Here is a 23,303-nt window from a genome sequence, read left to right as displayed (position 1 = left end):
GCGACACGCTGTCCAAGCCAAACCATGTCCGAATCTCCGTCACTGGCATGTTTCATTGAACTTAACCATTATAACTCCCTCCAGTGTAAAGAGACACCAGCTTACATGCACATTTACATTTATTCATTTAGCAGACGCTTTCCTCCAAAGCAGCATACATCTCATGGAACAACACAATGAGTGCATTGCATCAACAGAAGGAGAGATTTGGATGGAGATGTGATTCCTGGGTACAGCCCATTTGTCTCAGCGCAGTATAAATCAGTGGACATCACTCGAGCAGCTGTATATAGGGGTTTTTTTTAAACAGATAATATGGTACGCTACCGTCAACAGGAAACATGGCACATAGTTTATAGAGCACATACAAGATCAGGGGAGAAGTGAGTCCAAAAGAGGTTCGTTTTAAATATAGAGAGATTCAGCAGTTCTGAGTGAGAGTTGGAGGTCCTTCCACTACAACGGAACCAAAACAAAAAACTTTTTTGGTTCATGTATGTTGCGTTGATTCATTTTTTGATTTAATATTGAAAGCAGAAAAATGAGAAAAACGGCTTTTTATTGTTTCTGAGCACACACGCAAAAAAAGAAAAGGACTTATTTTCTTTTTTGTATAATCTTTCAAAGTGTAGAAATCGAAATCTCACAATACCAAATACGATGAATATTCCCAATGTGGGGGGGGGGGGGCGCGGTGGCGCAGTGGGTTGGACTGGGTCCTGCTCTCCCGTGGGTCTGGAGTTTGAGTCCCACTTGGGGTGCCTTGCGACGGACTGGCGTCCCGTCCTGGGTGTGTCCCCTCCCCCTCCAGCCTTATGCCCTGTGTTACCGGGTAGGCTCCGGTTCCCCGCGACCCCGTATGGGACGAGTGGTTCAGAAAATGTGTGTGTGTGTGTGTGTGTGTATTCCCAAAGTAACAAGTAGCCTAACCTAGAACTAGAACCGACAACTTCACGGTGCTTTTAACACCTGCGCATAATTAGAAATAAGATTCTTAAGAAGTGGCACCTGAAAAATCCTGCCGATTTTCTCGGTGGACATGTCACCCTCCCTTACCGTCACTCTCTTGCTGCTGTTGAAAACCACGTAGTGAGTCATATGAACTTATGATCAATAACTCGGAGCGAAGCCAGCACCAGCACGTTCGATGAAGCCACCGATGGATTGTGTGCGGTTTCAAGTCGTTTACATCCGGGTTTTTCAAGAATACCACAAAGAGAAATAAATCAAAGTCAAAAAATAACATGGCAAGAAACTATAAATGAGGCATATTTTAAAGATTTTATATTTTGAGCAAAAATTGTTTTTAAACATAGTTCATTCATAATTTGTTTTTCATTTTTAAAACAAAAAAACGAACGAACGCGACGTATACGGACCTACAAGGACCCTTTTTGCCTTCGGACCTCTCTGTGTGTGGGACCAGCAAGCGGGCAGAGGTGCAGGAGCACAGCATTCCCGCCGGGGCGTAGGGAGCGCTCAGGTCTCGTAGATATCGGGGAAGCAGATCCACTGATGGCTCTGTACGCCGTACCCAGAGCGCTGACCTTGCTGTGTGCAGCAGCAGGAAGCCAACGGAGAGAGAAGTTTAATAAGAAAACAGCTGCTGGCTCCCCGTGCTTGTCCAGCCTCACAAAAAAATCATTTCTGTGAATCACCCAGACACTTCGAACTCTTCTAAACTTACTGCCTCTCTCCAAGAAATTCTAACTTTGAAACACACATACACACAAACACACAGACTTAAGTGAGAAGAAATATTCATTGGTTCCCTGTAATGCGGCCGGCCTGCTACATGCGTGCCTTTAAAATGGGAGAAAAATATCTGATAATGGGGACAATAACACTGGAACAATGGGGTGTTGTCTTAATGAGTGGTTACATTCACCTAATTGTCTCCCCAGGGGGGTGAGGGTTAACTTCATAATCTACTCTCCCCTTCGGATGGGGGAGGGGGTCTCCGAAAGGCCGGGGTTCGGCGAGAAGCTGCGAAGAACCCACCGCAGACGCAGGGACTTCGCGGCCGCCGGAAAATTCCATGTAAAAACCCAGCCGCTCCACCCAGATTGAGCACAGGAGATGAAACTTTTAAGCGTAAAAAGGGCAAAATAAAACATTCACTAGAATGTTTCTTTACGGGAAACATTGGCTTCAAAAAGGCACCAGCGTGAGCACGTTGTCTTCCTTTGTGTTTCTAATCGGCACTCCCTCTATCTCCGACGTTCCTCGCAGGCTCTCCGGCGTCATCCACGTCCACGCTGCCAAATCCGATGTGCTACAACTCAAACGAATTAGCGCAAACTCTGTGTAACCGGATGAATGGAAGTGAGAGTTTGACCTGGGTTCGAGAATGCAGGAATGAAGAGGAAAGCAGAGACCAAGCAAGAGGGCACAGAGGCCTCCTTGATATCCAACGTTATAAAGCAGAGTTGGTGGGTCTGGCTGTCACCGTGTTTTGGCGACGGTCTACCTCCCTTTTACATCACAAAGTAGCAGCCTAGCAGCCCCCACCCCCCCAACGCTTCATTGTATGGACGATGCGGGTAATATATTAACCCCACTGGCAGACAATGGCTCGAGACCAGTTTGCCCAGTTAATGTATGACCGCCCTCACCTGTCTCTCGCCACCCCACGGTTCACAAGCTGTCAACAGGACGACCGCACCATGACGCCGGTCAGCCGACACACCGCAGAGCCTCGATCCCCGGGATGTGGGGAGGGGGGGGGGTGATCTTCAAATGCTCATGTTAGCATAGGCATGCGCATTATCAGCACTATCGGACACACGGAAGGGGCCTCATCCCGTCCCCTCAAACGCGATCTGATAAAAGGGCACAGTGACAGAGTAAATGTTTCTGTTGAGCATTTGCCCAAGGTATTGACTGTCATTCTCCCGAAAAACTTGGAACGAGGTCACAGCTAGCTCCAGAAATTATCAGTAACACCTGTCTCTTCTACTGTAAATCTTGAAAATAAATTATTCTTTTCCCTTTGCTTTATTTAGTCGCCTTTTTGACCTTTACTCAGGCCATCTCACAGGTCCGGTTCTGTGTGTGGAACAGTCCTGTGTTACCATGGAAACGCATTAACGTTTATTTATACCTCAGCATGTGAATACGACCGGGACGTGAAAACTGTTGGTAACTCGTTTTGTTTGTAACCTCAAAGTCACATTCAGTGAAATCTTCGCAATGTGGGCCTCCATCAGATCAGGTTCCGTTAAAAAAAAAGATCAAGAATACAGCTATGATAAATGTGAAGAATACTCCCTGGGACTCAGGGGAGACGCACAGGTCTCGTTTGTTCAACATTTTAAATATTTTTTGGGAAGAAAATGTGAAAAATACTTGTTTGTTTGAAAACTGTAGCTTTAGTAACCTGTGTAAGCATTAAAATTTTCTGTGCCCATACTCAGATTAATAAGAACAGCATTCACAGTGTAGGCAAAAGAGCGCAGGTGTGTCCCGAACCCTTGCCATTGCTATTGCTGTCCCCCGCGGTGGGATTCTGGGACACCTTCACCGCAAAGTATATCTCGCCCACCCTTAAAAAACACTTCTTGGACTTGGGAAAGGGGCGGGGGAGTCACAGCAGGATCCTAGAGGGTTGGTCAGCATTGAGTGGTAGGTGTGAACAAGGGCGAAGTGGCTGCAGATGTCCCAAAAAAAACATCTGCCACGACCTGGTGCTTCTGCGTCAGGTCCTCCGCACACCTTCCTGGCGTGTCCTGAGCTAACCAGCCTCCACCCCTTCCACCAGCTCTGTTTTCACTATGGAGGACTGTGAGCCAACCTTCTTCCTGGAACTTGAGGGAATGTTTTCAACAGGACAGACAAAAGCCAGAAAACATGTTTACCCAAAATGACGAATCCATCAAAGCAGCTTTGTGTTTTGGGCGGAGCCAGATGTGAACCTCAGTTGTTATATTGGGCGCTCAGATGAGGAAGGGCAACAGCCTCAAGAACACGCCATCCAGACACCTACACAGGCTCATGTGATGTGCCTTCATTTTTCACATTTCATATTTCACTGACATGCTGACATGAGGACGCTACATGCTTCAACCATCTCTAACCCCGCAGGCCCCTCCCCCACACACACCCTTTGCCCAAAGACCTATGCCAATCTGTAGCTAATTAACACAGTGACCAGACCCAGCGACATCAAGTCACCAGCAGCATCAGCACCAGTGCCGGTACCAGCGCCAGCACCAGGACCAGCATCAGCAACATCATCAGCACCAGCTCCAGCATCAGTATAAGCACCAGCACCAACATGGACGTAGCAATGGTGCTGAACCCACTAGCAACAGGCCCTGCCAACTGCTGGCCTCAAACTCGTTTTGAGGGGAATGACAGTGGTTCCTGGACGGGGATTCAGCATCAGCACCAGCACCAGCACCAGCACCAGCAACAGCAACAGCAACAGCATCAGCAACAGCACATACACCAGCAACAGCACTAGCTCCAGCAACAGCAACAGTGCCAGCATCAGCATCAGCAGAGGCACTAGCCAGTGCCAGCACCAGCACCAGAACCAGCAACAGCATCAGCAAGAGCACCAGTGCCAGCACCAGCATGGACGTAGCAATGGCGCTGAACCCACTAGCAACAGGCCCTGCCAACTGCTGGCCTCAAACTCGTTTTGAGGGGAATGACAGTGGTTCCTGGACGGGGATTCAGCAACAGCATCAGCATCAGCATCAGCACCAGCACCAGCACCAGCAACAACAACAGCATCAGCAACAGCACATACACCAGCAACAGCACCAGCTCCAGCAACAGCAACAGTGCCAGCATCAGCATCAGCAGAAGCACTAGCCAGTGCCAGCACCAGCACCAGAACCAGCAACAGCATCAGCAACAGCAAGAGCACCAGTGCCAGCACCAGCATGGACGTGGCAATGGCGCTGAACCCATTAGCAACAAGCCCTGCCAGCTGCCGGCCTCAAACTCGTTTCGAGGGGAATGACAGCGGTTCCTGGACGGGGATTCTGCACATGCTCTATGGCAATGTTGCCTTATTAATTGGGATAGTATGGCCGCCACCCATCACGCCAGGAGGGGACCCAGAGCTGGGCATGATCCGCCTCCAGCAACCCAGGCTGACCTCCAAACTTAGCCTGAGGGGGCAGTCAAACCCGACGCAGACGCAGCTGAGCGGAAAGGTGAAACGGGATGCCCAATGTGGCCCGAACTCACCCGCTGTCCGGCGCCACCCGGGGAGCATGAGCGGCGGTGCGAAAAGGAGCGGCGCTCAGGGGAGGGCGCCCCATGTGCGCTCGCATCGCTCCTCTTGTCAGCGCTCCATTCTGCGCTGATACTATTAGTTTTTCCGGCTCAAAGACGCAAAAGAATGTCAAAATAATAGATATACCTGATTAAGGCGGCGAGGCAGAGCTTAGGGGAGAGGGAGCCCTTTGAGAGGGGCGGGCAGGAGGGGGTCATTGAGGGAAACAGAGAAGCAGCAGATAATAGACTTTAATGGGGCATTCAGATTCAGCTGGACACAACAAAGGAGCGCCACTGGGATTTGGGAGAGTTGCGGGGGAGAGGGGGTGTCCGCACCACGGGCTTTAATGCTGGCCCGGGTGAGGCAGGCCGAGGGTGATGGTTGTGCGGGAGGGGGTCTCTCATTGTTGAGCGGAATGCCCGTGTTTTGAAGAGAGTGAGAGAACAGGCGAGCAAGGAGGGCCAGAGAGAAGAGAAATAGGGAGAGAGAGAGAGAGAGAGAGAGAGAGACGCAGGGAGAGAAAGTGCTTTATTGGGGGGTATTTTGCGCTCCTTGAGCCGCCATCCCCATTGGGGCATCAAGCGCGCTCCTGGGGTGCTGCCACCGACACATGTCAGGCCGCCGACCGAGAGCCGCCGGAGCCGACGCTACTCACCATGAGGCGGTTTTCATGGAGCTGCCGAGGGGCTTCGTCCAGCTCAGTGTGGAGCTGCAAGCCCTCTGTTTTCTGGGCTTTGATTCAGCGACAGTCACCAGTAGGGGGCAGGGTGGCTAATGAAAGAGAGGGGAAGGGGGTTGGACGGGATTCGCAGTTCTGTTTGGGTAATTAGGCCAAAGCAAGGTGTAAAAAATAGCCCCTTCTCACTGGCGGGCCATGTACTCACTGAGAGCCAAATTAAAGAGCGCCAACGCGCAATTACGGCTCCTCTAGCGGCACTAAACTCACAGTGTCTCCCAACGATTATTACAATTTGGAGCGTTCCTTGGAATGGGTGTGTGTGTGTGTGTGTGTGTGCGCGCGCCCACGCAAGACCACCATACCCTCCCAGCACTTTAAAAGTCTCAGCAGAGGGCCAAACCGAGTGTTACTCCTTTCTTATAGCGTGTGTGTGTGCGTGCTGGTGTGGATTCATAATAAATTGTTTGCAGCGTGCCGGACCAGAGGTTTTTCTCGCTCACGCCACTCGAAAGCAGGCCTAACGTGCGAAGGGTGAGCCGCGTCGGCTCCGGGCCCGAGGAACACTCGTGCAATAAAAACGGGACGCGGATGAATGGGTGTGTGCCCCCCACCTTCGATGTGTGCCAACACACAGCGAGGACTCTTCGTTTCCTGTGCCGCGCTGCGGATTCTTCGCAGCCAGTTGTTATAACGCGGGACGCAGAGGCCGAGTGCGTGGAGTGTGTGTGTTTTGGAGCGGTGCCATATTCTCACACCATTGTGTTCGATGAGAACATGAGAGATATTCCTCCTCTCAAGCAGAAAACTGTTGGCAGAGCTGGGAGGTGGGGGGTTCGTGTGCCCCTTGAGTGTGTGTGCGTGTGTACGCAAAGTTTTGTGCGTGTGTGTCTGTGTCAAGTGTTCATATATGTGTGAGCCTATATAAAAGCGCGTCGTTGTAAATGTGTGTGTGAGTATGCGGATAGGTCAGCGTGTGCGTATGAGTATGTGTATGAGTGAGTGTGTGTGTCAGTGTATGTGTGTGTGTGTGTGTGTGTGTGTGTGTGTGAGAGAGAGAGAGAGAGAGAGAGAGCGCGTGATGAATGGGAGCAGCGGCGCTCATTTCAAACACAATCCCCCTCTCAGATCCGTCTCCTCGCCACTCGGGCTCGGCTCTCACCTCTTCACCCCAGCTCCATTTATCACGGCACCTGCGTGATCCCGGCGGCGCGAGACCCCCCCCCCCCTCCTCCTCCCACCAGCAGCCCCCACGCGCCCCCGTCCGCGCTCCGGTGCCTTTCATGGTGAAGAACGTGAGAGAGAGTGCGCGCGCAACGCGGCTCAGTGCGGCTCCATACGGCGCGCAGGGTGAACGGGATAGAGCTGCTCTTGGAGGACACCGAAGCTCTCTCTCTCTGTCGAACACACACTCACACACACACGGACCTGTATAAAACATCTGCTTCTGTGCATTGATGTCATTATAATTTATTGCTATATATATTCTACTGTCACTACCGGTAGCAGTAATGGTTATTAGTAGTAGAGCGACCCTTCAAGAAGGGGTGGCGTAGTGGTTCGAGTTGCTGCCTTCTGACTCGGAGGTCGTGGATTTGAATCCCACTTTCTCCTGTCGCACCCTCGATCATGGTACTTACCCTGAACTGATTGAGTAAACCCCCCTTCAGCTGGAGAACTGGTAGGTAATTGGAAAGGAGCATGACAACGTAAGTGGCGTTGGAATAAACTGCCCGCTAAATGATTCATGTAGTAAATCTGTCAGAATTATAACGGTCCGCAGAGCGAGGAGGGGACGGTGTGTCCGACGTGCGCTCCCACTCTGAGTGTCCCACTGTAACTCCACTCAACACCCTTACTAGTGTTTCACCGCCCACCTGACAAGCTGTTACGCGTCTGATGGTAAATAATTATTACCATATCATTCAAGATATTCCCCGATCACCTGAGCAGAAGACGGACGCGCTGTGTTACAAGTGTGTTTGCGTTCTTTCTCTTCGATTTCTGTACATCCGTCGTCTCACGGAAACGTGCCATGGTGTAATTTCAAAGCCGTACTTTTTATGTCATCCAGTGAGTCAAGTGCTACCTACGCGATGCTCTGCTTCGTTTTTGTATATACGAGGGATTTCCTTTTCTTTTTTACCTTTTTCACCTCACGTTGGTTTCACTGAGTCCATCGCAGCTCCTCCGCATTCGCCTCCCACCTTGGAGCTGCACTTTCACTTGCCTTCCCAGGAAACTGCAATAATTTAACGCGGTAAATGAATCTCACCGACGCGAAAACACACGGCATCCCACGGCCGCACACGCGCAAACAAACACGTTTTCCGATCCGCCGTAACTGTGCTGACATGATTTCGTAACTTAAGGCGCCACGAGTGCAGTGATTGTGCGGCGCGTGGCTGCGCGTGAATGTGTTTGCACGAATGTCAGCGCGTATTAAGCCGCAGTGTCAGTTTATTACTGTGGTAAGTGCGCCTCTTGCATATGAACTGCATTTTACACGTCTGGGCATCTCAGAGAAAAATACTTTTAACTTCCAGACGACGGCTAATTTGTGAAGGAAGAACATGATGATGATGGGAACGGAGGGTAAAGTGTGCGCCTATCCGAGCGGGATTTATGTCTCGGGGGTGACGGAACCATGCCCCCCCTTCCACACACACACACACACACACACACACACACACACAAACACCACATCCCCTCCCACACACCCCACCCCACCCCACCCCCTCCGCCGTTTTAGTCCATTGTTGTGACTGCGGGGCTCGCAGTGCGGAGCTGCTCCGGCAGGGAAATGCGCTGAGCAGCCGACAGAGAGAGGGAGAGGGAGCCGCTAATTGAGACTTGCGCTTCCAGAGGGGACAGGACGGCAGAAGAAGGAGGAGAGAAGCAGGAGGGAAGAGGAAGGAGGAGAAGCAGAAGGAGAGAGAGAGAGAGAGGAGCAAGGACAGTCAGAAAGAAGATCACCGCTCAAACCCTCCGCACATGTTCTCATTGTTTTTGCGCGGCGGTTCAATCATTTATCCGCTTTGCACTCTGAAGACTCCTTCTCTGTACGGACGCCTTTCCACTTCTATTTATAAAGAAAGCACAGACATTTTTTTTCTTTTGTTACCCACGTTTTCACTCCAGGGAGGGAGTGGGTGAGTGAGAAGGAGACACCAAGTGTCCCGCACTGTCTGTCTTCTGTTCTGGACCGACTCCGTTTCGCTCCGTCTTGAGAATCTAATCAGAAAGTGAAGCGGACTTTGCACCAGAGTCTCGAGGATCTCCTGTTGACCCGTCAGCAGACCGCTCTCTTGCGCTTTTCCATGGATTTATAGTTCCGATCCACAACTTCTTTCTATCATCCTTGCAAAGAAAGAGACCCGCGAGGATCGGAGCAGAGCGCAGGCTGGGAGAGACTGCGTTGGGGTTTGAGTCCCTCTAGGGATCATCTAGGGATCATCTATTAACTGATCCCAGTGAACATTTACAAAGAGCAGAAAAAAAGGTAATTATAATACGTGGACTGGAAGTTCGAGGTCATGGTGTGACTTATTTTACTATGACAAGAAGAAGAGCCATAATAATACATTTACGTTTACATTCATAGCAGACGCTTTTCTCCCGAGCGACGTACATCTCAGAGAAAATACAATTTGTGCATTAGGAGAAAGAGAGACGTAGTTGCAAACGTGTGATTCTTAAGTAATCTAATATATTCAAAACAGACATTTCCATCCCCACAGGATCCCCCACCGCGTGCGTGCCGTTAATTTATTAGAAATCTGTGCCGCTGACTGATTTCAGTGAGTTTGCAGGGTTTCAGCGCGGAGCTCAAGTATTAACGATGCTGAGAAAAACCACTGACATGTGAATTCTTTTGCAAGCAGAAAAACCGTCTGAATAATGAAATAATATATATCAGAGCAGTCAAAATAATGAAATAACTAAACGGCAATGGATATCCCTGGGCCTGACAGATTCTCATAGGCGAAGGAAAAAGTTGTAAAAGTTGAAATCTTCATTGAAATTTCAATAAATTTGCAGCCTCGAATGCGTTTTCCCCAGTTTTTAGGAATGTGGCGGTTTGTTTTTCATTTCCGCTCATGTTCACCAGCTTCTTATATAAAAGTTTTCAATCTAAATTTAATAACTTGTGTCACATTGTTACGTGCTATTTATACAGTGTTATTAGGGTTGTGTTAGAGTCATTTCAAATCAACCATGATATGTACACTGGTTAAGTTTTCACTGGTGTGCAAGTGTATTTACTTCCAACAAGACAGCAGAGGAGTGTAGCATAAAATTATTAAAACCATTTTTTCCTTTCTGGATTGATTTTCACTGACAAAAATAGTTGGAACGAATGTGGTCCCTTTTTTTCTGATGTTTGCACTGCTGTTAAAATGTAACCAGGCTGTTTGTTGGAATGCAGCAGTGAAGAAGAATGGTTTGTGATTTATGGCAAGCGTTCATTCATTCATTCATTCAAAACGCTGTGTTCTGCAGCTTGACAGGAGCCCAAGGACACATCGTTCAGCTGGTTTTAAAACAGAAGTGTATGAATTATGAAGTGCTGCACCTCTGTAAGAATATTGAACTCAATTTTTGTCCATGCATGAGATGATTAATATCAGAAGTGTCAAGCTGACCCTGCTTCCACAGTTCTTTATAGCTTTCTGGCACATGCCCATATTTGTGATGTCTGAGCGTTTCCCTTCACAAACATCTACAGTCATTCTTTATACAAAGGAACATATTGAATAGCTTGACAGGGTTTTAAACCAGTCCATCTGTACTCTGAACTGTCTTAATATTTTGTCTAAATACCCCATACATGAGGCTTTTTTATATCAATTACTCTTATTTATTCATTTACTTGGCACTTTTCTCCAAAGCGCCTCGCAATGTTTATATAACAGTCCACTCAGAATTGTTTATGATTCTGTTGCACCTCACATTCACAAAGAATGACCTCTGTTTTTTGCAGCCTTGCCAGAATTTCTAGCTGCAGGACACTGGGTGGACAGATTGCAAAAGCAGCATGTGATGACCTTTGTTTCTGACCCTCTGCAGGTGACAGGACGCTGGGGTGTGGGCTGAGTTTGCCAATGAGCGAAGACAGCGACTGAAAGCAGCCAAAGGCCACAAGGGCTCCTCTTTCTCCTGCCCCTCAGCTACAATACTGAGACACATCACCTGTTCAAGATGAGCTTCACCTTCGGGCTCTGCGTGCTGATACTGTCCCTCGTCGATGCGCTCCAGGCCAAGCCGGTCCAGGTGGCGGCAGGTCGGGCAAAAGGTAAGTTACGATGGACGTGCACCGGTGGCCACTTGCTGCTTTGTCGCCCTTTGTTGGTGTAGGACGTCCCAGATGGGCTTATGAGTGACAGGAAGCGAAAGCTTGACGGCAGGAGTGCCCAAGACTTCAGTGTTTCGAGGGCTGCGGATCAGTCATAGCCAGCTGTCCATAGTCCGTATGCATCTTTGCAGGTCATAAATAGGGATAGATTTGTTCGTGAATGCAGGGTGTCGTCCATTGAACTTTACGGGTCGTTTTGTATCGTTACACTTTTGTCTTCGTCTACATTAGTACCGGGGGTCCACATTTTATTTCCGGGTCCTACTATTTTATTGGTCACCGAAGCTTCACTTTTCATTGGAAGAATCATATATGTTTGTGATAGAATCCAAAGGAAATAAATTTTTGGGATGGTTCTCTATTTTTGTATTGTTGGAGAAGTGTTCCACATCCTGTAATTTAAGTGGTTGGCAAATTCATCGCAGGGAGCTTATTTACCGGTTTCGGGGATCAGTGTGACATGAGTCCTTGATTCTCCAGGCTGGGAACTTCTTTTTTTAGAGAGCGCAAACCCTGTTTTGTGTTGTGCTGTGTAAAGAGGCACAGCGGAGCCTGCCAAGACCCCCAGGCACGGAAGCGTTAATGTGGCAGGGTGCCAGCAACAGAGGGTAGGGGTGCGGGGGGTGTGGGGGGGGGGGTCGTGGCTGCGCTCCCAACCCACGGCTCACAAACACCGTTCTGTGTGCCGGTGCGATGCGGCGGCGCACCAGTCACCAACAAGGTTGACCACAGCATCGGCACAGCCAACATCCAAAGCGTACGGGACTGTGGGCCTTGCCAGGACTCAGTGCCGTGGCCTCCAAAAATGCATTCCAAGCGTACTTTACCTCACCCTGGAAGGAGAGCTGGCGTGCCGCAGTCATTCAGGTCAGGAGGAATCCGGGAACAAGGAAACAATGAAGGTGGCTTGGTTCGGAGGACTCGCACACGCAGCCTTGGCCAGTAGCTGCTAGGGGTATAATGGGCCTGTGGGGCCAGCTGTGATTCCCTGGAGGTGCATCGGGGGCTGTTAATCCTGCGTGCCCTCTCTCCCGCGCTCCCCTTTGCCACCTCCCCACAAAACGGCCCCCACTGAGGCAGGGCTCTGCCAGAGGGAGTTACAGTCTTTTATTTCCTGACGGTGGTAATTCGGAGTGGCAAAGTTACCCTAGAAAGGTGCCCCTCTTTCAACAGCAATGAAACAGAGAGGTTCAGAAGCCACGGTCCTGGAGACTCAACCCTCTTTGTAGTCCTGGAGTCGGGTTCAGAGAGCTGTGACGTTGGGATATGCTGCGCGGAGATGTAACGACACTTCTGCCCCCCGCTCTCCAGCCTCTCGGCACCCCCCGACATGCTCGCCGCCCTACATCTTCCAGGAGAACGTGTGGTTCTCAGACAATGCAGAATACCCGCTGAAAGTTTAATAGCATAATTATTGATTTGCTTCCTGATCCCTGTCACGACGGGATCTTGTTCCTGCGCGCGATAATTGCAGTGATTTGCGCTGCGCCGGTGCTCGTTGTTGTTTTCCCACACATAATTGCTGCCTCACGTTTACAGGGAAACAATGAGGACGGGACCTCACATCAGCAGGCACTTAAGCGTCACACAGAGGTCTGTGTAGCACTCTCGGTGGAAAAAAATCTCATGATCCCCTCCCTCCCCAGCCTATCAGCAGGGCTTTGAGCGCAGCTGAGGCCACACTTCCGCAGTGAATATGCGACTCCACTGCACTTAAATAGCTGAAAACATTCATAAACGTGGTGCGTCCTCCCAGATGGTGTAAACGTTACGCACTCTGCCATGAAACCAGTGTTCTGTGTTCTCATTCCTTGGCTATTAACACCCAGGGTTCACACTTTCTTTTAGGGTCATAAACAGGTCAGCGCCCAGTCTGAGCCCTGACCAGTTCATTACTATGTTAATGTGCACATTACGGAGCAAATTTACATGCGCTGCAGCTTCTTCGCGTTGGGGGTGGGGCCCCGATTCGGTCACGCTAAGAGAAAAGGGGTTCACTTTTCAAACTCCTCCATACAGACTTCTGTACACTATAACCCTCAGAAATCTACAGGAATCTCTCCAGCGGAGCTGACTTCCACGCTCTTCCTATGTGAGATAAATCTGCTAAATAAATAAATAAGTATAATAAAAATAAAATAAATAATTGGTCCTGTTTTACATCGCAGTGAGCAAATTCTCATCATGTCCAGTGAGCAGATGAAATGCAGAAAAATGTGGAATGATATCATGGAGAGGTGAGCTTTTGGCTAAACAGGATAAGGGCATTCACGTGCCTCGCAGTTAATTGCCTTCTCCTCTGTCTTTAAATAAACTCTCTAAATCAGATACAGCAGTTGTCGAGGAGGCCGTCTTTCTGCTCGGGGAGCGCACTGGCCTTTCGGCGGACAACTTGCAGGAAGCAATTAGACAGGAAATTGGCCTGGAATGGTGGTTTTTCTGTGGCGCGTGTGCTGGGGTGAGCTGTGGAGGCTGCACCCGTGCTAACCCGGCACTTATCGCGGTCCTTAATCGGCAATCCACGTAAGAACAAGGGCAAGGAATGTAGACAGTTAGCGAAATTTGAGTCGAAAATGAGCCAAGTGTTTCCCCCGCCTCTTTTCCGCAGAGCCGAGACCTCTGAGCCCCCTGCTTCAGCCGGGACATCCCCAAAACGCAACCGTCTTGGAGGGGGGCCAGGTGAAGCTGCACTGTAAAGTTCAGAGACCAGCCTTCACTCGCATCCAGTGGTTCCGGAAGGGCCTGGACCCTAACGGACTTCCCGCCCTCAGGCCTTTGACGGTGAGTGAGAAAGCGCACGTCATTTTGCCTTTCCAGGACCGCCGGCACGGCCGAGTCGACGCCGCAACCACAGGCATTCACTGTAGAGCGATGTGCCTTGAAACCGCTTGGAATATGTAAATATTGTTTCAAGTTCTGCTGTACTGCAACGGCAAAATGAATTGATGTGATATTGTGGAAATGTATCACATGTATTAGAAAGATAGCTTTCAGCCTCTCAGTTGATAAACTGCCCCGTATCCTACAGCGTGTGTCATCAGAGGAAGCATGCGTTACCCCTCATGACTTGCCATGGACGTCTTCAGAGGGAAAAACATAAAAAGTTGGGAAATCAGTTATGACCATGAGAAAAGTTCATAGGACGCAAAATTGTTTGATTAAAGATGTTTATTTATATTTATTTGCCTCATGCAGCCCCTGCAAAGAAACTCCAGGCTGAGTGTCCTGGTGCTGGCCAACGCCACAATGGAGGACACGGGGGAGTACGTGTGCAGGGCGGACAGTGCTGTCGGACAGGCCTCCCAGTCGGCCTGGTTGGAGGTCATAGCTGGTGAGTTTTCCCTGCTCCTCATCACGCGTTTCTCTAAACAGATCCTTTCTTCAGCGTTATCGAATTTTCTGAGATGCTTCAACAAGCTAAAATGGAGCAATAAGTGAGCGCACTTTATTCTATTCCTGTTAAAGCACTGACTTGGTGTGGCTCTTTGCAGCACGTCGCCCTGCTCCTGAGAATGAGCCGACCCTGGCCCAGGACAATGCTGCAGGTGAGGAGGAATGTCCCCATTGAGGGAGAGAGAGAGATTTAATATGAACTAGACATGTATCTCCACCCCTCGGAGCTGCTGTGGACCGGGTAGCTTCCGTCATACTATGACATGTTTATTACAACCTTTGTCAGCTTGTCAGTGTGAGTGTTTGGCTCACCCTCTGTCCCACAATGCTCCACAAAAGCAAGACAAGAGGGAAGTGGGGTTGAGGCATAGGGGGAGGGTTCCTCCATCTCCATAGAAACATCCTCTTTGTGTATCGGAGGGAAAAGAAAAGGGCCAGGAGTTGAGAGGTCAGGTCTCTATTCTCCAGTGCTACAGCCAATCTGGTGAACTTTTAGGATCATTGTGTGGCATGTCAGTGTAACCCCTCCCCACCCTTCACCCTCTAGTCAACCTCGATGAAGATGAAGAGACCACTGAGCACCTCCTGCTGGAGCCGGGAGACCTGATGAAGCTCAGCTGCGACACAAACCGACCCGGTGGCATCCAGTGGTTTAAGGGTGTTACCCGGGTTCTGCCCAGTGCCAGGATCCACATGCGCCCTGGAGTCATGGAGATCACAGACGTTACCTATGAGGACTCAGGCTTATACACGTGCATGCTGAGTGGCACTATGGAAATGTTGCGGAACTTCACTATTGTGGTCACTGGTGAGATGAGCACAGATTTGCACAAATGCAAATGAAAATTTGTACAATTTTCACATCAATATCTTCTAACAAAACTGGTTGGTTAAGTAAGGGCTTCTATGTTCTCCTCTGCAGATTCGCTAGCATCAGGCGATGATGATGAAGATAATGGCTTGGATGACATATCAGTTGAAAGTGAGAGTGATCAAGTGTACCTAACCAGAGGTAAGTCAGCCATATATGTAGAGTGTGTCTGTTTCAAAATATTTCAGTATGGAAGAGCTTGTGAAGAACAGAATAATTTTCATACTTTCCATAATTTTCATAATAATTGCTGCTCCTGTAGGGCCTTACTGGACCCATGTAGAGCGCATGGAGAAGAAGCTATATGCAGTTCCTGCTGGTAACACTGTGAAGTTCCGCTGCCCAGCCATGGGGAATCCTCTGCCCACAATCCGCTGGCTCAAAAATGGGAGGGAATTCAGAGGGGAGCATCGCATTGGGGGTATTAAGGTAGGCTGGTGGCCTATAAAAATCTCCCCTTTTAAAAAAGGACTTTTGTCTGATGTTCCAAGGTCTTATTCACTTGTTGAAAAGTCATAAAAAGTGTGTTTGGTACGATACCTACCCTGACAGTTACGCCACCAGCACTGGAGTCTTGTCATGGAGAGCGTTGTTCCATCAGACCGGGGGAACTACACTTGCATGGTGGAGAACAAGTATGGCTCCATCAACCACACCTACCTACTGGATGTACTGGGTAAGAGCCTCATCTGCTCTATATCAGCTTCCCACCCCACTCCTGCCATTGTTCTGCCCTTCGAGAACTAGGAAAAAGAAGCCACACCTCTTCCGAAAGATGCGTATCCCCGGATGGTGCTGGTAGCTCAGGTTCCGAACTTGGATGTCTGCCTCCGCGTTTAAGGTCAGCGAGGGGAGGAAAGAGAGTGGCGCCTAGGCGTCAGCTTGTACAGAACACGCTGGGGAAGTGCTGACCCAGCAGACAGCCTGAACTCGCTCTCGCCCTGACCTATGATGGACGTGTTTCTTCAAGAGTCCAGCTTGGGGTCAACTGCTGTCTCCAAGCACATGGGGAAAAAGAGTGTGCTCAAAAAAGGATCGAGGACTTCAAAGCGCCCACTGCATCGGCCTGGCCGCAACCTCCCCTAATGGAACCAATTAGCGCCCGTCTGGCCGGCTTTCAGAGTACTGCTTATCTCTCTTTCCTTCGCCTATCTAATCAGATTAGTGCCCATAATGAACTTGTTTCTTTTTATATTTTTGTGGCAATTGTTCTGAGGACTGAAACACTATGGCAGAGAGCCTCTCTTGCTTAATAACAAGGGAATAAATAACATCAACTTTTTGTTTCTAGTTGGAATGAATTTGTGTCACCCCCTCTCCACTCCTCTTGCCTGTGGAATACTTCTGAACACCTGCTGAATATTGAAATTAAAAACGGGAAATTGTTTCTGGCCCTTTCCTGAAAATGTGCCTCTCTTGCACGATTCCACATTGGTCTCAGTACTTAGGTACCTTTTGCAAGGTATGAAGGTCTCTCATTCCCTGTCTTCTTTTGCAGAGCGCTCCCCTCATCGACCAATCCTCCAGGCAGGGCTGCCAGCCAACACTACCGCCGTGGTAGGCAGTGATGTCCAGTTCCAGTGCAAGGTCTACAGTGATGCTCAGCCCCACATTCAGTGGCTAAAGCACATTGAGAAGAATGGCAGTCGCTATGGTCCCGACGGCTACCCCTACGTCCAGGTCCTAAAGGTACGGATTAAAGACTTCTGCACAGTGCAAAAAGCCTCTTTTATCTCCATCCGCAACTTAGAGGCTCTGTTTTGCTATCTGTTTGTTATATCAAATTTTGAGATGACCTCTAACTTTCTCAATGCAGACAGGTAGTCTAAACATGTCTGAAGGGGAGGTCCTCTATCTGACCAACATCACCATGGAGGACGCAGGGGAGTACACATGTCTAGCTGGAAACTCCATCGGATTCTCCTTCCAGTCAGCATGGCTAACCGTTCTCTCAGGTGAGTTTGGTTGGCCCAAACTACTCAGGTCTGAGTGAGCTTACCATGGGTCTCTGGAAAAGAAAAGTCATCAAACTATCTACCTATTTCGCAGAGGACGATGTTACCGAGGAGGTGGATGCAATGGAGACAAAGTACACAGATATCATCATCTACGCCTCGGGGTTCCTGGCTCTCCTGATGGCCATTGTTATTGTGGTGATGTGTCGTATGCAGGCCACCGCCAGCAGGGAACCATTTGATGCCCTCCCTGTGCAGAAACTTTCAAAGTTTCCCCTCCGTAGACAGGTAAGGTGCACTTCACGAAGAGGTGTGTCCAGATCCTTAACCAGTCAGAATGCACGTGGGATGTGGACAGAATGTACAACAGATGTGAAGAACCGAGAGACTTAATTCCTTGACTGCTCCTTGTTTATCTAGTACTCGGTGGAATCCAACTCGTCTGGAAAGTCCAGCGCCTCTTTGATGCGAGTGGCACGCCTCTCCTCTAGCTGCTCCCCCATGCTGGCAGGGGTCATGGAGTTTGAACTGCCCTATGACCCAGACTGGGAGTTCCCCAGGGAGAAGTAAGTGCAGAACGGGGCCTCCACAACACAGGGTAGCCGTGCCGTGCCTTAGTCTCTGTTTTGATTCATGTTCCGTTCTTCATTCTAGTTTGACCTTGGGTAAGCTTCTTGGAGAAGGCTGCTTTGGCCAGGTGGTGAAAGCAGAAGCCTGTGGAATTAACAAGGACAACCCTGATCAAACAAGCACCGTCGCTGTCAAGATGCTGAAAGGTAGTAGGCACATATTGTGAGGATTATCTAGGGGACTGGGAATGGTTAGTCGATCCTTCAGTATTATACAGTGGACTGAAATCTGCCTTTCCCTCCCAAGATAATGCCACAGACAAAGATCTGGCTGACCTCATTTCTGAGATGGAGCTCATGAAAGTGATGGACAAGCACAAGAACATCATCAACCTCCTTGGCGTGTGCACACAGGATGGTGAGGGCACCTCTACCACAAGGAGCTGCCTTGATGCACATTCCGGTGGTAACTGATCTGGGATCTGTGTGCGTGTTCCTCTGACTCATAGCTATAGTATGATTCCCCTCTCATCAGGCCCACTGTATGTACTGGTGGAGTATGCCGCCAAGGGCAGCCTACGTGAGTACCTGCGAGCACGGAGGCCCCCTGGCATGGACTACACCTTTGATGTGACCAAGGTGCCCGAAGAGCAGCTCACCTTCAAGGATCTGCTCTCTTGCGCCTATCAGGTTGCACGTGGCATGGAGTACCTCGCCTCCAAGAGGGTAGGTCTCACTTTAGCTCAGAAGGTTTCTCCAGTCTCTCATTATCAACTTACCCTTGCCTCGAGAGTCCCTGCCAGGAATTCCAGTGACGCATGAGGCTTTGCGGTGTTTACTGCCACCCCCGTCCAGCCGCTAGCCTTTGTCTTTTTCAGCTCCACCATAAATCCATTGGCAAACAGGCCCACAGACCCGACTCCAGACAGCCCTTATTATTGGCTCGTTGTGGCTCGCTAAGAATGCGAAAGCCAGAAACCCTCCTATTACGCACCACAAACCAAGGGGTTTCATTTCTGAGTCTCCAAATACCACTTCTATTTAAAATGAAAACCAAAATGAGCTTAATGACATCCATTCAATCTGGCAAACAGTTTTTTCGTTGTTTTTCTTTGAACCCCAAACCTATATAAAGCAGATTTAATTTCAGAAGTTGCAAAATGTGCAGAGTGTTGAGTCAGGCCGCTTCCCCTGCTTAGAAATGGAAGAGAGGTCGTTCTCATTGTCCCACTCTTCACCGTCTACCATGGCTTAGATGAAAAACAGGCCTCGCTGCAGACGCAGTAAGGCTAATGTCCACGAGCAAACCGAGTGCGAGTAAAAGAACAGGCTACGTCGTTATCCGTTCCTTTCCGATTAAATGTAACGAAGTTGAACTAAACAAGAGCCCCTGTGATAGATTTGTTGTTTTTTTCTTTCTTCCTTTTAACAGTGCATCCACAGAGACCTGGCAGCAAGGAACGTCCTGGTAACGGACGACAACGTGATGAAAATCGCCGACTTCGGCCTGGCACGTGGGGTACACCATATCGACTACTACAAGAAAACCACCAATGTGAGTGGCCTGACTGGCAGTGCCGCCCGGCCGTCTGAACCGAGCTTTTCTGCGTGACCCCTCTCCGTGTAAACATTGTGACAGTTTGAAACCCCTTCTTGTGTCCCTGGCCAGACCTGTTTGCAACTTTAATGCGTTTAAAGGCAGATGTTTGATGTGCCCACCCTGATTGACGGCAACCCTAATGGGAGATAATTGGGACGGCGGGCGGGTGGGTTAGAGGATCAAAGGGAAACGGGGCAGCCCGCCCCCGACGGAGCGGCGGCCCACGGTCCGCTCATAGCACTCTGTTGTTCTGATTCACAGGGGCGTCTGCCGGTGAAGTGGATGGCACCAGAAGCCTTGTTCGACAGAGTCTACACGCACCAGAGCGATGTGTAAGTCCGGCTAATCACTTGGGCCGTGCCAAGCGCTTGTCTGACCCCAAAAGGGACTGGAATGTGCTCCTTTGTCCCCGCAAATTAGGCCTATTCATGCTAGGCCTGGGTTTGGCTGCAGCACCAGCGTCATCTCGCTGTTCGGTTGAAAGGCCCCGAGAGCCCGATTTCGTGCACTTCTAGTCCACAGAGCACAAGGCACCGAGAAGTCTAGTACAACGATAGAATTCCGCATGTCATGTGGACCGTGGCAGTGCTGGCTGGTGCTTTGTGGTGTCCCGGCATTTTGTTTTGCTTGCCCTTCAAGTCCTCGTACTGAGGGTTGCTTTTCGTCAACCCCTCCAGGTGGTCTTTTGGTGTCCTGATGTGGGAGATCTTCACCCTTGGTGGGTCCCCATACCCCGGTATTCCTGTGGAGGAACTCTTCAAGCTGCTGAAGGAGGGACATCGGATGGACAAGCCCTCCAACTGCACACATGAACTGTGAGTACCTAGATGGATGCTATCGTTCTTCTGGTGGCTCTGCGTCTCACAGCAATATGTCCAAAATGCAATGATTGCTCTTGCATTATATCTCTCTATGTCCCGCTTGCAGCTACATGAAGATGAGGGAGTGCTGGCATGCTGTACCCTCACAGAGGCCTACCTTCAAGCAGCTGGTTGACGAACTGGACCAGCTCCTGCTGTCGGTCTCAGACGAGGTGAGCCATCCGTGCGCTTGCGGGGAGAGATCTTCACTGAAGGACCATCTGGTTTCCACCGTGCCCCTCAAAGCCTCGTTCAATGCAGAACACTTGTGTTCCTTCTCTTTCTAGTACCTGGACCTGTCAACGCCCTTCGAGCAATACTCGCCGTCTTGCGAGGACACATCCAGCTCCTGCTGCTCGGACAATGACTCGGTGTTTACTCACGATGCCCTGTCCACTGATCCATGTCTCCTAGGCTACCACAATGGGCACTCGCGGATAAAGACCTGAGGCTGCCATGTCAGCTTGTGAGAATCACAAGGAAATGTTTGCTTTAAAAGAGACCACAAAAAGAAAACACACACAAAACGTGCAACATGATCTCATTAGAACTGCGCAACTGCGATTAGGAGGCCCGCTTCATACAGTCCACTTCTGGAGATAACTGAAGCAGGACTTTCTTGTTCAGCTAGCGTCGATTAGCTGCAGTTTGGGATGATAACACATAGAAGTTACGTACAAATAGAGCAGATACAGAACTAAACCAACGTAGAACCAGTATATAAAGAGAAATTATATTTTCATATAAAGACAGAAGTTGATAGTGTTGTGAAATATAAGTATATATAAGATTATTTTACAATCGGGTATTTAAAATTCGTCGTAAATCTCAGGATGTCTTGTTTAAGGTTGCTGCCCTGACAGCAAAGTGCCTGAATTTCTGATCTCCTGTGAATATATTAAATATTAATATTTTATGTACATATCACAAAGAAAAAAGACAGTTACATTCTATAAATTATTTTTAAAGTTATGAAGATGAAGGTGTTCTCAAGGTGAAGAATTAATGTAAATCTGAATGCGTATTGTGCTAGAGACAAACTGTTAGCTATGCATTTTACACGACTAAAGTGCCATTCGATTAAGCCTCCTCGTATTGCTAGCAAAACATCTGCTGCTTCGTACCGTTTCAGAGTATTTGCTTTTTTAATTGGTGAGAGCAGCACGGTTCATGTCTTAGTAGCGCTGAAATCAAGTGCCTGCCGGACACACATAGCGGTGTGACTGCTGGACAAAAGAGGGACGGGCCCTGAATGTGAAAAGCTTGATTGATTTCGAATGGGAACCAACCATTGTCTCCAGTAATCTTCAGCCAGAGGTGTGTGTGAGTGTGTTTGTGTGTGTTTTTGCAAATGAGGCAGCCTTATTGTGCCAAGAGCTACCACTGCCATTCTTCTGCTACATCTCTTTAATATACAGATGCTAATTCTGTCCTTTTGGGACCACGTCGGCAGTTATCTTCTGCCAATAAAGAGCCCCCCCCGGAAAGATAAGGTTCTGGTTCCCCTGCTAATGAATTTAGAAAGAGTTCACAACCGCCGCTGCTGGGTACGTGTCCCTTTTTGGAGGAGCGAGCGTGCAGGAGAACGGCCTCCGCTTGCCTCAATGCGCTTTGACGACGTGTGAAATTTATTTATGTGTCCGCATTGTAGAGATAACCATCACTGTGCCAACGAGTCCAAATCATATTCGTATCGTATTCCTCTTTTCCTCTGGCAGCTACAGCAAAAAAAATCTGGACAAAGTCATTAAAAGTTCATAGATGTTCAAAGAAAAATCACAAAAAATGCAGGAATTTCTTTTCTCGCATATGTGAAACTGTTATATATAATATACTGAATATCAGTTGTTGCCTCTTTAAAATGTACACTTTTAAATATGCTTTCAGTGTGGAAATGTATTTACCAAATGAATCATGATTAAAGTGGCAATCACTCATAGGTGTATTATATATCACATATATTTTATTTTTGTTCTGTATTTAACATGTATTTCTTTGTCACAAGGGAATGTTCAACTTGCAGCTGACCTGCAACATAAAACCAATATCAAGATTTTAAGCCTCAAAATGCCTTTTGAATATCCAAATAAGTATTATGGCCTTTGACCACAACTTAAGGATGATGCACCACATTTCATACATGTTCATAAACACAAAAAATGGCCGAACTGTGTCATACTCCACATATGTACTCCCAATATCATTGTAATCCGATTGTTCCTAAGTATTTTTGAGACTTCGAGAGAATTATTTTAGAAATATCTAATTTATTTGTTTATTGTTTTGTATGAAATAAAGGTATAATTTAAATACCTCCTGTGCTCCTGTGCTCCCTTTGCGCTGTGATTTTGGCGGTAATGCCGGGATTGCCTTCTTCTGCCTTGTCACTGCAACATCAGAGAAGCTGGAAAGAGCATTTGCTGCAATCTCCTGCTTTCAGATAATGTGTTAATGAAATATACAGCAGGCGTCTGCGGAATGTCAGCCGCATTCCACTTTCAAACAGCGCCGTGGGCAGAAGAGATAAAGAAACAAACAATTAATTTGCAAGCCTATCGGGTTTAATCTCCTGAGTGACTGCAAACAGCTGGGGAAAGGATCGTTTCTCCCCGCTTTATCTGCACCCGGGGCCCATTCCAGGCCCTGACGGCACGCAGATGATCGCAGGTGAAACGCACGCTCGCACACACTTGCTCACATGGCGCGGCGTTATCTTAGGTGTGTTTGCTTGGCAATGCGGTTGGCGGAGTGTAGAGCTGCCGCCGCAGCCTGATAAGCGCCAGCCGTAGA

General features: G+C 48.8%; 1 protein-coding gene across 1 annotated transcript; it reads left to right on the top strand.

Annotated features, from left to right (window-relative positions):
- Positions 1 to 8,682: 8,682 nt before the first annotated feature.
- fgfr4 (fibroblast growth factor receptor 4) lies at positions 8,683 to 22,753 on the top strand. Its single transcript, XM_018728562.2, has 21 exons — positions 8,683 to 9,411; positions 10,980 to 11,205; positions 13,874 to 14,046; positions 14,461 to 14,596; positions 14,757 to 14,810; positions 15,206 to 15,466; positions 15,581 to 15,670; positions 15,792 to 15,958; positions 16,082 to 16,205; positions 17,028 to 17,218; positions 17,346 to 17,484; positions 17,579 to 17,772; positions 17,905 to 18,050; positions 18,139 to 18,260; positions 18,361 to 18,471; positions 18,589 to 18,779; positions 19,486 to 19,608; positions 19,915 to 19,985; positions 20,331 to 20,468; positions 20,581 to 20,686; positions 20,801 to 22,753. Exons 2-21 carry the CDS (start codon positions 11,112 to 11,114, stop codon positions 20,960 to 20,962), a joined length of 2,793 nt encoding a protein of 930 aa, XP_018584078.1. The 5' UTR covers positions 8,683 to 9,411; positions 10,980 to 11,111; the 3' UTR covers positions 20,963 to 22,753.
- Positions 22,754 to 23,303: the final 550 nt, after the last annotated feature.

This window comes from Scleropages formosus, chromosome 14 (genome assembly GCF_900964775.1).
Source record: "Scleropages formosus chromosome 14, fSclFor1.1, whole genome shotgun sequence".
Lineage (NCBI taxonomy): Eukaryota > Metazoa > Chordata > Actinopteri > Osteoglossiformes > Osteoglossidae > Scleropages > Scleropages formosus.
This window is presented reverse-complemented; position numbering and strand designations above follow the sequence as displayed.